Here is a 15,784-nt window from a genome sequence, read left to right on the forward strand (position 1 = left end):
CGTGACTTACAGCAAAAACACGCTTACAGAGTCGATGGACAACCTACAATAGAGGTGAAAAATGGGGTGGACTGCTGTCCTCAGACTTCAGTAGTCAACAATTTGAGATCTAGGAGGTGGCCAGCTGCAAGTGGAGTACCTCAGGGGTTGGTACTGGAGACAATACTGTTTTATGTCTTACCCACCTGGGTGATGTGATAGAGTGCACCCTCATCAACTTTGCAGATGACGCCAAACTGAATGATGGGGGGAGGATGGGAGCAGGACAACCCAAAACATGGGAGAGAGCTCCCATTCAGTTGGATCTTGACTAGGTGGAGCGATGTGCTGATGGAAAATTTGTTAACTTCATCGGTCCTGCACCTGAGAAATAATAAATCAAGGGACCTGGGGCTAATGGTGGACGCATTAAATAGGGGTCAGCAGTGTGCCCCCTTGCAGCTAACAAAGGCCAACCCTGTACCAGGCTGCATTGTAAGACCATGGCCAGGAGGTTAAAAGCAGTTATTTTTCCCCTGTATTCAACACTTGTAAGCTGCGTCTGGAGTAAAATATCTAGTTTTGGGCTCCTCAGTACAAAACCAGACATTGACAAACCTGAAACAAGTCCAGCTGAGGACCACCAAGATTGTTAGAAGGCTGCAGCACATAACATGGCTCAAGGGAGGCTGAGCTGGGTTTATTCAGCTTGGAAATTAAGGCTGCAGGACCTGCAGTCTTCAATTACGTAATGGATGATTACAGAAAATATGGAGCCAGACTCGTGAAGAGGCAAGCTACAGCAACTGAATATCTGACTATACGTTAGACAGAAGTTTGCATTGAAGATGCTACAAAACCGGAACAGGAAGCCAGAGAGGCTGTTGAATGCCCATCTCTGGAAATACTCAAAACCTGATTGGACATGGCCCTGAAAAACCTCACCTACTTTCAAAGTTAGCCCTGCTTTAGTCAGGAGGTTGACCCAGATGACCTCCAGAAGGCCCCCCCAACCTAAATTACGATTCTAAAACCGAAAAGATCAATGCAAGCTTCACAGTGTGGCTAGCAAAACACACAGACATCTGTTTATCTTATGCTGTGTGACTGTATTCCAATCCCTTAAGATAATTTTCATAATATCATCAGTTCTACCTTAAGCCCTTGTTATCAAATAGTCCAGGCTGCACAAGCGTTCAGGTACAGATTATCTGTCGAAAGTATGAATCCTAAAAGTAATGGTACTGAAGTTCAGGAGTGACGTTTATCTCTACACAAGTAAAGCTGACCAATTCCAGGCCCTGGTTCTTAAAAAAGAAAAAGCTTGAAACTACATGGTTTGGATAAGATACACAACTCAAGTCCTGGCCATTTTTAGTTCCTCACAACAGCTCAGGTCATTTCTTTGACCTTTTAGGCAAACATGAAGAGAAACAACATGAACAGTGGCTAGTATCCTTTGTAGAATATAGCATTAAGACATGTACCTTTCTAGATACATAAGCTAAGATTTTGTGTATACTGAGATTTTGTCCCCAAACCGTGAGAGATTTTTCCTACAGCTGCAGCAGACATGTAAGAAAATTATTTCCTTAGCTTAACTTTGGCTTGCTTCTTTGCATATATGTTTTTATAAAAATACAAACCCCTAAGATCTGGAGACAATACCACAGCTGTAGCTCTAGGTTTTTCAACCACTAACTACATATCTACAGATTTTTCCAAAAGTTAACATTTATTCATAAGTTCATACTATCAGCAACCCTTTGAGAGGAATTATACTCTTAAAAAATAAGCTTAAACAATAAGATGTAAAGCTAATAATGGTCTTCGGTTTATAAACACCTTACCCGAAAACAGGTGAGACATCTGTAACTAGAAAGTGTGGCAACCTCCTTTGAACAGTGTAATAAAGAGCCTCTCGATGCGGTAATATGAAAAACAGCTACTAAAAATGTGACCTTTCGCACATTATTTGCACATTTCTTTCTGTTGTTTACTCTTTTCTATGCTTGTTACAAGCAGAATGATTGACCATTGCACCGTATAGCTGTTTGTTTCCTTCTCGTTGTAACTAGTGCTACTGTTAACATTCTCCACACCTTCTACTCAGAGAAACAGGAACATTCAATGCAGATTTACTAAAAGATCACTTTTCCAGTTGATGGTAATTACATATAACAATGACTTTGTCGCGACAGAGAATGTAGGAATGGTTAAGAGGATATCCTCAGTGGCTAACAGGATATGCTAACCATATTTTCCCTGTTGTGTCACGGATTCTAGGAGACAGGAAAGAATACAGAACACTGGGATTCTTTAAGAAATCTTGTACTAGTCTACTTCTGGAACGATTAAACATCTGTGACAGATAGTCTATCCACTCCATATAGGGAAACATTTATGTAGTACCATCAGTTAAAGCTTGAAGGAAAGTAACATCTGTTTAAACCAGTTTACCAAAACTAAGCGTACATTGCAAAGAAAAAAATGTAACTGAAGGCAAAAAGAGGGTATGTCTAGCTATAGCATAGACTCCTTCATAAATAAGTAAACAAATAATACTCTTAAGTTTGCTACGGTGCCCGTTCAGCCACATGCTTAACCACAGCTTGCTTTTGCTTTTAACACCATACTAGTCTTTAAGGAGCAGGAATTAGAAGTCTGTGCCCAATTTGCACTCAAAGCTCCCAAGACCCTGTATCTTCTGCCCTCCATCTTAGTTTTTTTTCTTTTGCGCATCTTCCTCTTCCCAGGTAGCAGGCACAAATAAAACAAACCAATAAAGTTCGTCTACCTGAGCTTAATTTTTTTTTGGATGGATAATTCTGCCAGATAAATAAACTTCCAAAAATTAGGGAACAAGTGAAGGGACACAGAACAGTCAAGACAGAACACTTTTGTTTTTGTCAATATTTCTTTAAATCCCAGTCCAGCTCCTAGTAAGACTGGACACTACTTACAACACTCCTAGAACTGCAGAAGAATGGAAACACAATAGGGAGCGAGTGGAGAGGGGGACAAGACAGCCCAGTGGCTGGCTTCAGACATTCACATACATAAAGCCAGCACCCACTGGAGTCGTTAAGGCCCAGATGCCCCACTAATAGGAACAAACCCAAACACAAAGGTAGCACATGAAATGTATTTACCTATTTAAACACAGGCAGCTGGTCAGGCTAGAATGGGGAAGGTAACTGCTAATTCCTTGTACTACAAGGAAGGAATGGAGTAAAAAAACCCAAGCCCACGGGCAGGTTTTTGCTTTGTGAACCTCTGTCTGTGCTGCTGGTTAACAGTGGTAAGTATAAAAAAATCAAAGAAAAATAATCTATTTATAGAACAAGTCAGTAGTCTGAGACATTTAGAAAAAAGTAAAAACAAGTCCTTCTTTAAAAATGGATTTACTAAAACAACTGTCACCCAGGATGACCCCAAGCCCTCTGGTCCTCTGGCAAAGCCAGGGGCAACTTCAAACAAGAACTGTTGCTGATTGTACACTGGTACACATCCAGCAAAGCCAGCAGGGAGGGGGATTTGCGCTGCGAACAGTATCTGCAGACTGCTTGCTGGTATCGCTTGAGGCCATGCCCGTAGCCTGGTGATACTGGAAATAGTTGTGAGTGAACTTTTCACAGAAGCACATGTCAGTGTAACCTCTGAGGTAAATGGGCTGTCTTCTTTCCTTCCCATCCCTGGGTACAGATCACAGAAGCTGGTGCCCTGGGTGCTGTACCTCCTTGCCAGCTCCATCCTGCGTCAGACAACTTTAATGTGCAGGAGTGCAGAATTCTAAGCAAAGCCTAGAACAGGAGAGGGCACCCCTGTGGAAAGGGAAGCACTCTGCTTTTCCCAAGCTCTGGTCTAGCTAGACATCTTCATCAATGTTTTCTGGCCCTCCTCAGGTCAGGAAGATCAGCTGTTCCCCACCAAGGAAAAAATTTTGCCTAGTGGAGTAGAGTTGGGTTTCTTTTTTGGTAAACAGAATCTTTGCTGATTTCTGAGATCATGAGCTCCTCTGCCCTTTAGCTACAAAAGAGAAATTAAAAGAAATTCATCCACTTGCTCCCATCCTTATAGTGTAGTGTTAGCTGCCTGGATATGAAGGCAACTTAACTCTCTCAAGATACTGCCCTACTCACTGGGTTGGCATGGGGAGGCAAAAGATAACTTTCCAAAGTCACCTCCTTAGGGTAACCTGGTAGGCCTAAAAGCTCCAGCCTATGCCCACCAATTCCAGGCCAGCTCCACTGCCAACATGTACTTCTAACACCCTGAAGCGTCTAATCTAACAGCCTCGGGTTTGCTCAGTCTTTAAGAGCAACAGCCACACTCAAAGATGGAAATACTCAAGTCAAAAAACACTGGCTGAAGCTTCTAATCAGGCGATGTCTGCATAGATGAGTCGGTACCACTGTGCCTTGACGTTCCCATTGTATGAAGGAAGCCAGCTGTAAGGAAGGGACCAACTCTGCTGCAGGTCTGTACATCCTTGGAAGTGAAGCTCAGTGGCTACATCAGCTTCAAACCCTCTCTTTCTGTAGGGTTTCAGTGGTCCGTTTCCCAACAAGTTCAGGCATCGAGTAGCTGCTAACTTGTCTCTTTAAGATCTTCCATTGGTAGTTTGTAGCTCAATAAGAAAGGAGGAGGTGGTGCATGAGCGGGGCTACTTGGTCCCTGCATTGGCTTCTTTGCACAGTTTATACAGATGTAATCCTCATTCTCAGCCATTTCCGGAGAGACACCAACACAAATTTGATGAAACCACTCATCGCAGCCACCGTCACACTGCACCCAGTCTACCTGCAAGAGATCAGGTCAGCAACACATAGCTCATTACAAGGAAAGACAAGGAAAGGTTTGTATGAAGAAAATACCTTCTACTAAACCCACCTGATATATCTAGAACACAAAAGCTTTTTGGCACAAATTAATGCCCTATAGAGCTTGTTTTAACAAGCTGTTTCAGTTTAATAAAAAATAACACTCTTCCAACAAACCTTGCCCCGCTTGCATCCTTAGACCATCATGATACAAACACACTACGACTACTGAGGAAGAGGACACTCGGCTCTCTGCAAATGAACATTGGTATGCTAGAACACATTTAAAATAGGAGCGTGCTCAGGGACAGTTACTTCAGCATAGATTAGAATCTACAAATACACATCCTAAATTATATATATCCCCTTAGATTGCATTATCAAATGGTAGCTTTTGCAACTTAAAAATTACAGAAAACAGAAGGACTTGATTACTGCTTTTGGCTAAAAAAAAAAAGCTACATGACATCAGCAGCTTTAATACTTTTCTACCAGCTAGATATTGGGTATACAGCTGGCCACCAAATGCCAAAAAACGCACACAAACTGTAACTCCAAAGTGTCAGAACATTTAAGCTAAAATATTTCAAACTTAGAGATGAACTTGCTATAGAACAATTAGGAAAAGGCATAAGTAGTAAATTAAAACTTAGGAAGGAAAAAAAGATGAATTACTAGATTTCTGTAATTCCCTGAGTATGAGGACATGTTAATTTGAGTCAGTGAGCAGAAACTGAGATCTGCAGGATAAGGAACACAGATTCTTGATTTTAATGGCATGCACTGGTACAGCTGTAGTTCTGCTTTCACCTTACAGGTGAATGTGAAAATAAAAATATATTAGAAAAATAACAGTAGTGGCAACCCATCTAAAATGAAGAAACATTATCAGCTCAAGATTTTACTTTAGTTTGTAGGAAAACTATTCCTGAACAAATTTTTAAAAGTGACTAGTAATGGACACTAGCTTCAGTCATTACGTTCCTGTATCTGCCATTTTTTACTTGTATGGCATTCATCTGTTGAATGTACAGAAACATGTCCAACCCTATGGAAAGACAGTCATTCCATTAAAAGCTTTGATTATGCAATCAGGAATTTTACTCAGTTTAATCTATGGAAGTTTGACAAATTTAGTACAACCTTCTTTATAATACAAACTTTAAGGCACCCTCCTCCCTCTTGGAATCTCAATTTTTGTAAAAATGTACTAATATAAGCTAATTATCATCTGTGAAGTAAAGAGAACGGTGGTACAAAGACTGTATCATCTTTTGAGTGACTGAGTGTGATTTCTAACCTTGGTCTAAGTTTAAGACTTAAAAACTGGTCTTTTAACTGGTCTTTTTAAGTGTTCAAATGAACACTTTAATTCCATGTTTCAATTTTGCGAAACAAGAAGTTCTTGCTATTTGTACTTGTTCCTACTCTTTTTTGTGCAAGCCAGCGCAGTATAGTGTCAATCCCACAGTTGTTATTGGAAGAAGTTTTTTTCTTCTTTCTAAAAAGCAGAAAAAAACATTAAAAAAAAAAAAGATGTTTTCATCATCAATTAGTCAGTCTTAAAAGCTGACAATCAGAACAGGCAGTACCACAGAGAGAGGCAGATCAAGTTTCTTTTGTAATAATCTAAACAGGTCTAAAATCACTGATATTTATCTCCAACAAGAAAAGTGAAGCACTGCAGTTTGTAGATCCCTCAGCCTGCAGCATCACTGTTCACAGACTGTATGCAAGAAATACAGATAATTTACTTCATTTAGGAACATCGCACATCCCTCTTCTGCTCAGAAACACACTGAAGTCAGGAACATTCCTAGCTGAGTCAAAGAATTAATCTTTTGAATCAGACAATGTGTGTTGCATATAGCCAGCAAAAAATTACACAGCTTGAAGAGGTTAAGCTTCCCAACTAAGACAGAGTACCTTTTCCCAGATTCTAATTTTCCATCTTCTTCTCCTGAGTTAAAGTACCTAAGGGAATAAGGAAGTTCTATAGTTTTATCTACTACATCTGTGTACCCACCTAAGCACTACTGCATCCTCTCTCATTTCCAATCATACCATGTTTGTTGCTCATGCTGTTCAACCTAATTATCAAATTGCACTGGGGTTTTTGACTTCGCATGGAATTGCCTAAGACAGAACTAAGCGAAAACTCACTTTGTCCTTGCAGGGCCTCTGGCAGTTTTGTGCAGCACATACAGCATTCTCATCATCCGACTCTTCTGCTCCTGACCAGTCATACTTAGAAGGAATATCTAGAACCTTCTTCTCTCTTTTTTTCTCTGTGCTTTCCTTTGCTAGTTCCACCTTTGCGACAACTGCTTTCTCTCGCTTCTTCTTCCGCTCCTCTTCCTTAGCCAGTTTCTTTGCCAGCTTGTTTAGCTCCTTTGTCTTATCCATGGTGAGTTTTAGCTTTTTCTTCTTGGGTTTTTCCAGTTTTTTCAGCTCTTTAGATTTTTGCTTCATATCTCCAAAGAACTGCTCTGCTCTCTCCAGCTTTCGTTTCCGCTTCCTCTCAGAAGAGTCTCTCCCTCTCATTTTCAGTGGTTTCTCATCCATGCTGTCATCCTTCATAGAAAGGGTGAAAAGAGATTTGTTTTTTCAAATGCAAATTTCCATATACTGCAAGCATACAGCTTGAGAGATGTACTTTCCTCCACCATTACCCTGACATGGTATGAAGAAACCTATTCAACAACATACTGTTACAAATTCTAAACAAAAAGGGGCTCAACTTTATTTTCACCATACTAGAAAAAAATAGTAAGTGGTATCAACTGTGTCAAAGTGATATCAATGAATCAAAAATGTCCACTGGAAAAAGTAAATCATCAGCAAGGGTAAAGAGGCAGAATAGCAATAATTACAACTCCCTTCTGACATTGCTTTTTAATAAAAGTTGAGAAGATTAATCATTTGTTACATGCTCTTGTTTATTTTTCATCCTAGGTCAGTCTTGCCTGTAATTATTTTTGAGAGAAAGCAATTGCTATTCTGGAGATTAAGCAAGAGCAATTGTTGAATTCTTAAAATGTATCACCAACTCAAGCACGAAAAGAAACTAACAGATCCATTATTTGAATAGCTTCCAAACTGGCACACACTGTCAATATCCTGGCATCGTTAACAGATCTTAAATAGCAGATTCCAATCAGAAGTGAGGCTTAAAATTGGCAAAGTCTGTCACTGCAGGTAGCATCCACAGTGGCAAGTCCTATTTATATCTGAAAGATTCACATGTATAGCTCCTTTGTACAAACAGGACTGACTCAATTTCAGTAAATCAAGCTATATACTTTAACCTTAATAATTATTAATAGATTAAGGACATACTATAAGCCAGTAAATGTACTGTTTACTGTACATTACTTAATACAGCTACTCCACTCAAAAACAAATCCTCTGAACATTATTTTACAAAAATCTACTAATTTTGCATGTAAATAGACACAGAAAGGTATTCAATTCAAAATGAGTAGTTCTGGTCAAACAAGTATTCATAAGGGTTAACCAGAAAATGTTGTAACACACACACCCTCTTACCTGCCCACCCCTGCAAAAAAAGCTGTGCTTAACTACTAATATAACAGTCTAGCGTACTATTTATAAATTGCTATTTGCTGGCATTCAAACTGTTCTTCAACCAATTCCATGCCAAAACCATTGCATTAAAAGAACATTAAGCTTATGAAGTAAAGTACTTGGGTCAAAACATAGTAAAGCAGTACTTCTCTGGAGGCAGGGTCTGCTTTATACTACCGTCCTAACTTAATGGCAGTTTGGCAACACTGACTTATCCACTGTATATGTATGGCACTCAGAAAATGAGACAACTGATTAATATGCTCATCTAAGCTCACTGTTCGCAGCATGTAACCTTCCATCTTATTTCACTGTACACTACAAAAAAGTCAAGAAATAACCATCTTCAATATATTTCCTGTGCAGTTCAGTAATCCAAAAAGCAATCACATAGTCCATAACTACACATGGTCAAACTGACCTCTAACTTCAGCAGACAGATGATAAAGGATGGGTTCCAGTACAGCTCTTCAACACATGAGTTTTCCTTCTCTTCCAGCACACATCCCTCACCCACTGCATGAATGAGGCTAAGTGATTTGGACTAGACCTCAAAATCAGCAGATAAACCTGCCTCATTCATTGTCAGCTGAGCAAAGTGATCAGCACATCTTCACAGTATATTAATAAAAAAATTGCTATGTCTATGCTATTTTGAGGAAGAATAGGAATCTTATTACCTGCATTACCAAACAATGTTTTATTTAAAAAAACAAGTGTTCTTTCCCCAGTAACAACAGAAGTTCAGCAACGTACAAGTATCAAGTTATACAAGCTAAGTGTAGACTTTCCGTCTTTCTAAATGTTTCTTGTAATTCTTTTGCTTCTGATTCCAAGCATAATCAAGAACAGTGTTTCCTTCCCTAACCTTACATTTTCTAAAATAAGGTTTGCATACGGGACTGCCTGAGAAAACTGTTCTAAATATGGTTAATTGTGGAGGGCACTGCTATGGCATGAGCGATCAAGAACTGAATTTTTGGATCTCTTATTCTGTTATTTTCTGGAATCTACTACTCCCCGGCTGAAATCCAAACACGTCAAGTAACTAAGCACTCAACTGTCCAAGATTATATTTTTAGAAAAAACACCAAAATAACGTGGTGGGGTTTTTTTCCATACCAGAACATTTCTTCAAGTTCCATACCTCCATGACATGAAGGAACCTGTCCTCAGAGGGTGGATGAGTAGCCTGTAAAATCCGCCAGATGTGCTGAGTCTCATCCAGTGATACCTCTAGTAGATCTCCTACCATCATTAGGTCTTCTAGCTGAGCTTTCGCTCCAGGTGACAGCTCCAATACAGGGGGCTCCAAACTGCGAGGTACCAGTGGACTCTTCCGAGGCTGCTTCCTTGGAGTGCTAGAACCTTTCAGACAGGAGGCAAGTCATATAAGGATAAAAAGAAGAGATCAAAACCAAAAGAAATGACATACTTTTCACAACAACAATCTAAGGAGGGAGACAATCCAAAGCAAAAAACATTGACACAGGTTTATATATCAGACATCAGGAAACTAACTGCAATGTAACTCTACTGTACCTTCTCACAGACAACTAGCACAGATAACAGAGCAGTTCCCCTCCTTACTGACTGCTCAATTTTATCTCAATGTATACAAAAGCAAATACCTTGAGAGCAGCTTTTAGAAGCAGATGAATATGCGTGTTCGGCACAGAATGAAGGAGCAGTCCACATGTGTGTCACCACTTCCTCTGATTTAATGGGGATTTCCTCATCACAAAACAAATTGGGCTCCAAGCTGCTAGAAGATTTTACACTGGCATTGTCCTGAAAAAGACCCACAGAAAACATGCAACATCTGGATCCAGAAAATACCTACTTCAAAGTAAATTCTACTAAGACTAACCAGTCTGCTGTTCCTTAAACCCTACTTTGAAGCACCCCACCAGAGACACCAAGACCATGTGCAAAAGGTACAAGTTATATCCCTACTTAAATAGTGGATGAACATAGCAACTATGGAAATAGGTCTATAGATTTATAGTTAGTGCATAAGAAATACTTGACAAGTTTCCTCACTCAGCAGTCCCTCAAGTATGGTCTTCACAAGTCAACATAATGAAAAGAGGCTTACTCTTAGCCTACATAACTTTTTTTCACTTGAAAAATTTGACTGCAAGACCACAAAGACTGGCATCTTTAGTAAAGCAGGGGTATGCTGAGTAAATAATGGTTACTACAGAAGGAAACGATTAAAGATCTTACAGGTGAGGAAAAAACAGGGTGTTCCAGCACAGCAACAAATATCAACATAATGGCAAACAATCAGATGTTACCCTGGGATCAGGACTTTTATGGCAGTCTTGAACCATTTTAAGATAGGAGCAAACACTGAAAGGAAGAGGGCTGTAATACTTGAGACTGTTGTGAATATTTCCATGAACAGAACAAGGATGGCATCAGCTTGCGCGCAGCTCAACGCATTGTGTAGGAGGCTCAATACACTCTACTCATACACTGTAGGATGGATGCTTGACTTTTTAAGTACATCACGCTCTGAAATGGGACGCACGCCTTCAGGTGCAGGTGGATCCATTAAGAGAAGAGAGGTTAGGAATCTCTTAGCAGTGAGAGAAGCTTTGTTTGACTTTGCATTACATTAGGCAGAGAATCCAGAGAAGGCACAAGCCCATCTGAGTAGATTCCCTGATGCCTCCTAGTACTAACTTCCCCCTCTTCTTACTCACCTCTGCAGGTGAAATTAATAAGCATCATCTCCTCAACCAGCTGTCTATTTCCACAGCACTTTCCAGAACTTAGCCACCCTGCCACATTTGCGATGAAACTGGCCAACAGGTTAAACATACTTCGCATGCCATGTAAGACTGAAATCTTTCAGAAAACAATAAAAAACAAGAAGCTGGCTTGAAAGAAGAGAAAGGCTGTAGAGCATTTACTGACAATATTTACCTGAAGATTAGCTGTGTGGGTCCCAAAATGGCCAACTCAGGAAATTGTACCACCCAGACACTGTCATTTCATGACATAAAAAGGGAGTTTAAGAATGGTAAACTCTCTCTGGCTTTCAGTTACACTTTTAAAAGGAAGTGAAGTGCACACTAATGATTTCAGTACAGAACTAGAAGTGGGAAATTCAGATTTAAATTGCCCAGATGAAAAGGCAGAATAAATATATTCACAAAGAGGAAGATATTTCTCCCTACATAGTAAAGGTTATCTCCCATACAGTATCTTGTTCTGGATATCATACTATACTACATTAAAGAAAGTTCAGGGCCAATAGGGAAATTAATAGGAAGATATCAGCATTTGGTGGCCGTAGGCAACACAGGTGCAAAGGAATAAGAAAAAAATACATGAGACAAAAATGAAAGCAATTAAAGGTGAAGAAAATTTAAGTAAATTCGACCAGTGAATCAGTCTGCTTGGAACAAATCTTAAAAACAAGTCTAGGTATTGCACTCATAATGGAGTATTTGCTGGCAAGAATCATGTTTTAATTAGAAGAAGCACAATATAATCAAACAGGCCTTTTCACATCTGTTTTTGTAACCACTGTTGTACTTGAGATGTCCGAGATCATGGTTTTTGCAATATAGTCTATGGACCCTTAGGGATCCATAGATATTTCTACAGGGTCCACAAGAAGTTATTAAGAGCAAATTCATACATGATGCATCAAGATCTAGATACTTTTTTTTTTTTAAAACACATCACTCTACTGGAAAATGTTTATAGATCACAAACTGAAAAAACCCAACCCTTGAAAGCCAACAGTATAAAAATAATTTATCTCTGAGCAACTTTGCTATTTCGTTTGAACTTTCCTGCTCCTAGTTTAGACCTGAAGAATTTGGTTGCTTGAAAATTTGTCTTCTATTCCAACCATGTTAGTTGACCTAACAAAAGACATTTCTGCTCCCTATCAGCTTTGCTTCGACAGATTTTTACTTTTAGGTTTTTACAATTACATACAGTGATGGACATCCAAATCAAAAGGATTAAGTAACAGATTTTGAAATCATGACAACAGAATCATTAAACAAATGAAATTACACTCCTGCAAAACCCTCAGATCCTGACAAGTATATGACATCTTGACATATGCTTTATCACAGCCTCAGAAAATGCCACATCTTTCAGAAATGCCTTATTATGACTCCTGATGCAAAGAACAGTTTGGAATTTTTTTTTTTTTAATATGAAACTAATTTAATTAAAAGCTGTAACACGCAATTGCAATGTACTCTTGTTGACATTTCACATGGGACTGTAAGACAAATATGTGTATTTGCATAAAGCTGCTTAGAAACAAAATACTAGAAATAGGAGATTGAGGCAAATCATACTGGGAAAATTTGCTGTCCCTTTATAAACCCAAAAATCTGCCTTAGAAGAATTTACATGACTACACTGTCTTTTAAGTCAGCATGTTTTAAGGTAGATATGACACTATCACTAAAAAGAAAACACTGCACAAGAAGAAACAGTGGCATTGCTTTTGTCTCTACATATATCAAAAGGACATTTCAGAAGTTCTGAAGTGAAATACATCACATTGATAACACTTGGCTATTTCGACAATTGCCTTTTCTCATGCCATTACTTTTCTAGTTTTTTATTTTAAAAATTTAACTGCAGTTACAATTTCTGAATTGTAACTGAATCCAGACACTAATTTTACAACACGATCCAGATATCTAGTCCTGAATATTTCCATACACCCAAAATTGAACACATGTACCTCCTCTATACGAGGGTTGAATGAAGAGAAGGGTATGAAAACATGAAAGAAGCTCTGGCACCAGGAAAATTCTTATAGGGCATGCAGTTTTCAAAGACTAATTTTTTGCTGTAGCAAAAGCTGTTGAAGAGCTCTCCATATAGACACTTGCTCATATTTATGATTCATATCATCTTCTGAATGGGGCATAAAGACAATGTTCATCCTCCATGGTATTATAAATACAAATCCCTTGAGAGGTGTATCTTTTTCCTTAGCACTAAAAAGCACCTTTTGAAACTCAAACAGGACATTTGGAAATTTTCAATAAAAACATTACAAAACTTCCCAACAGTCCAGAACTCAGATCAAAATCAAGAAGTACCTCTTCTGCAACAGGAGCCAGGGCAGAATGTACATAGATAGCTTAAGACACAAAAAACATTCTGAAATAAATTGAATTAACAAAAAACAGGTGTTCTGGATTAATTCCATGCAGACAAGCACATTGCATTACTTACCTTTATATCATAGCCATATGTCTCCCTGATGTCTTCATCAGAGTCTGTCTCTTCGTCATCATAATCCAAAGTCTGCCGTGGGGATGAGGACACACTCCCTATCACTCTGTTAAAGGCTGATTGCTGGAAACTAGTCAAGTGTCCCTACAAGAAAAATGGAATATGAGAATGAAAAGATAAAATTTCCAGAAAAATTATAAAAAAGCTAACAATTTACTGACAAAGAAAACAGTGGTTCTTTTAGCTTGAGGATAACTGCCTGGACAGTCACAGAAAAGCCTAGTTACAGCAAGATGTGAAGAAAGATAGGAAAATATCCAAGGAAAAGGTTCTGTTAGATTTTATTTCCATGTTTTTGAATAATAGTGACTAGAAAGATCTAGATACTGCCATTCAGTGCTACCAAATTATAGCCTGTGGTTGTACAAATTTCTTCACCACAGCATCATCTGATCTCAATCTCAAGATGAAGAGGTCAGCTGTAAAAGTACTACTGTTTGTCTGCAGTCTAGTTTTTACTAACAAAACACCAAATGCCTAAGAATGACAATCCGTGTGAAATTATAAATATCGAGACCTTTGATTCTGTCAAGAGGGAAATGGAATTTGGACACCAAAGTAGCCACTGCTTTACACATCTTCAGGCCCTTAGCCAGCTGTTATATCTGAACCGACGTTTCTTACAAGCACCTTCAGCAGTTGCTTATTGAGTACAAAGCAACAGGCCTGTTCCTGGAGCAGCATGTAACCGACTGAAGCCAGCCATAGCCTGAGACTGAGGAGCACTGAACTAAGTAATTTTGATATGTCTAATTCTCAGCTTTTAACTGCCCTCCCCTCTCCCCCAAGCTTCTCCAAGAAAGATAAGGCATTTGACACACTGAAGAAGGACAAGCACGGTAAAAAGCAAGATATTCACATCCCTACCTGCAGGTCTGGGTTAGCTGCTGCTTTCTGTAGCTCTGCACTGATTATTTTCTCTGTTTTCTCCCGTGCCGCCTGCTCCACCATTCGCTGGCTGAGCACAGAAAGCTTAGCCAAAGCAGAGGACAACTCATCAGTGGCCAAAGCCTGCCGCGCTCGGTCCTGCCAACTCATGGCACGTTCTGTCAAGCACTGCAATGCTTCCCCTTCCGGCAGCCGTACAGGCAGCTTCTGCAGGGACACCAGCAGAGACAGTATTGTCTCAAGCCGTGGCCTTCGAGAACGCATGCAAAGTGGACAGAGAAACTTCACTTCTTTGGCCTGCCAACTAGAGCCCTTCTTCTGAGAACTTGTTTTGGGAAGGGGCACACAGCCACTATGAAACCAGTCTTTGCACAGCTCACACTGCAGCATGAATCCACTAGCTGTTTTGCGACAGATACAGAATTTGACTTCTTCGATTCGATCCACCATAGTCATCTTGGCCAGGTTAGCTGCCCTGAGAGCATGCATGGCTTCAATCTCCTTCTGTTCCCGCTCCTTGAATATAGCCACCTACCCAGCAAAGACAAAAAACAGTTCATGACCTTCAACAGCTAAGAGAGATTACATTTTATTAGCAACATAGGAAAAGAAAAAGGAAACCCCATATATCAAGAGATCTTCCTAGCTAAACTAGCCCAAAATGTAGGAATTGTGTGATCTAATTAAAACTTTAGCTAAAATACCTCCTCCTCAGTTACTCATTACTCCCCTGAGTCCTTCTGACAAAGATTCTATGTAAACTTTAGACGACCTTTTCCATATCTACAAAGTTTCTGAAGTTCGTAATTAAATCTGTCATAAGACCACCAGAACAGGTTTTGACTCTGGGAAAGAAGTCAGAATCAGTTCCATCCATCTGTCTACTGAGACAACGCAGCTGAGCACTGTTTTAATGTTGATTCAGCACCAGGAGCATCTGAGTGACCACGTATCTTCCTGAAGCAACTTGCATTTCCTCAGTGTCTCCATTCAAGTAACTATAACAAAGCATACTAAGGTAAAACAGACTGTGTGTAAGCCACATTCATGAGCCTGCATATATTTTCTTTGTTCCTGGAGAAAGGGCAGCCAGATGACAGCAAATTCCTCTGATAAGCTGCATTAATATCCTCCCAACAAGGAGGAATCAAATATAACATTCCCCCCAGCCCAGTTTCTATGACCAAGCACTTACAGGCTGCTCTCAAAATCAACCT

General features: G+C 39.5%; 1 protein-coding gene across 1 annotated transcript in view; it reads right to left on the bottom strand.

Annotated features, from left to right (window-relative positions):
• Positions 1 to 2,794: 2,794 nt before the first annotated feature.
• KDM5A (lysine (K)-specific demethylase 5A) overlaps positions 2,795 to 15,784 on the bottom strand; it is a 48,033-nt gene continuing 35,043 nt past the window's right edge. The window contains exons 22-27 of the mRNA XM_009579288.1: positions 14,547 to 15,098; positions 13,620 to 13,763; positions 10,022 to 10,181; positions 9,538 to 9,758; positions 6,966 to 7,376; positions 2,795 to 4,782 (exon numbers count right to left, since the gene is read on the bottom strand). Of these exons, the coding sequence (XP_009577583.1) occupies positions 4,570 to 4,782; positions 6,966 to 7,376; positions 9,538 to 9,758; positions 10,022 to 10,181; positions 13,620 to 13,763; positions 14,547 to 15,098 (1,701 nt within the window). The 3' untranslated portion in view covers positions 2,795 to 4,569. The remainder of the gene's footprint in view (positions 4,783 to 6,965; positions 7,377 to 9,537; positions 9,759 to 10,021; positions 10,182 to 13,619; positions 13,764 to 14,546; positions 15,099 to 15,784) is intronic.

Source organism: Fulmarus glacialis, unplaced genomic scaffold, assembly GCF_000690835.1.
Source record: "Fulmarus glacialis isolate BGI_N327 unplaced genomic scaffold, ASM69083v1 scaffold16926, whole genome shotgun sequence".
Lineage (NCBI taxonomy): Eukaryota > Metazoa > Chordata > Aves > Procellariiformes > Procellariidae > Fulmarus > Fulmarus glacialis.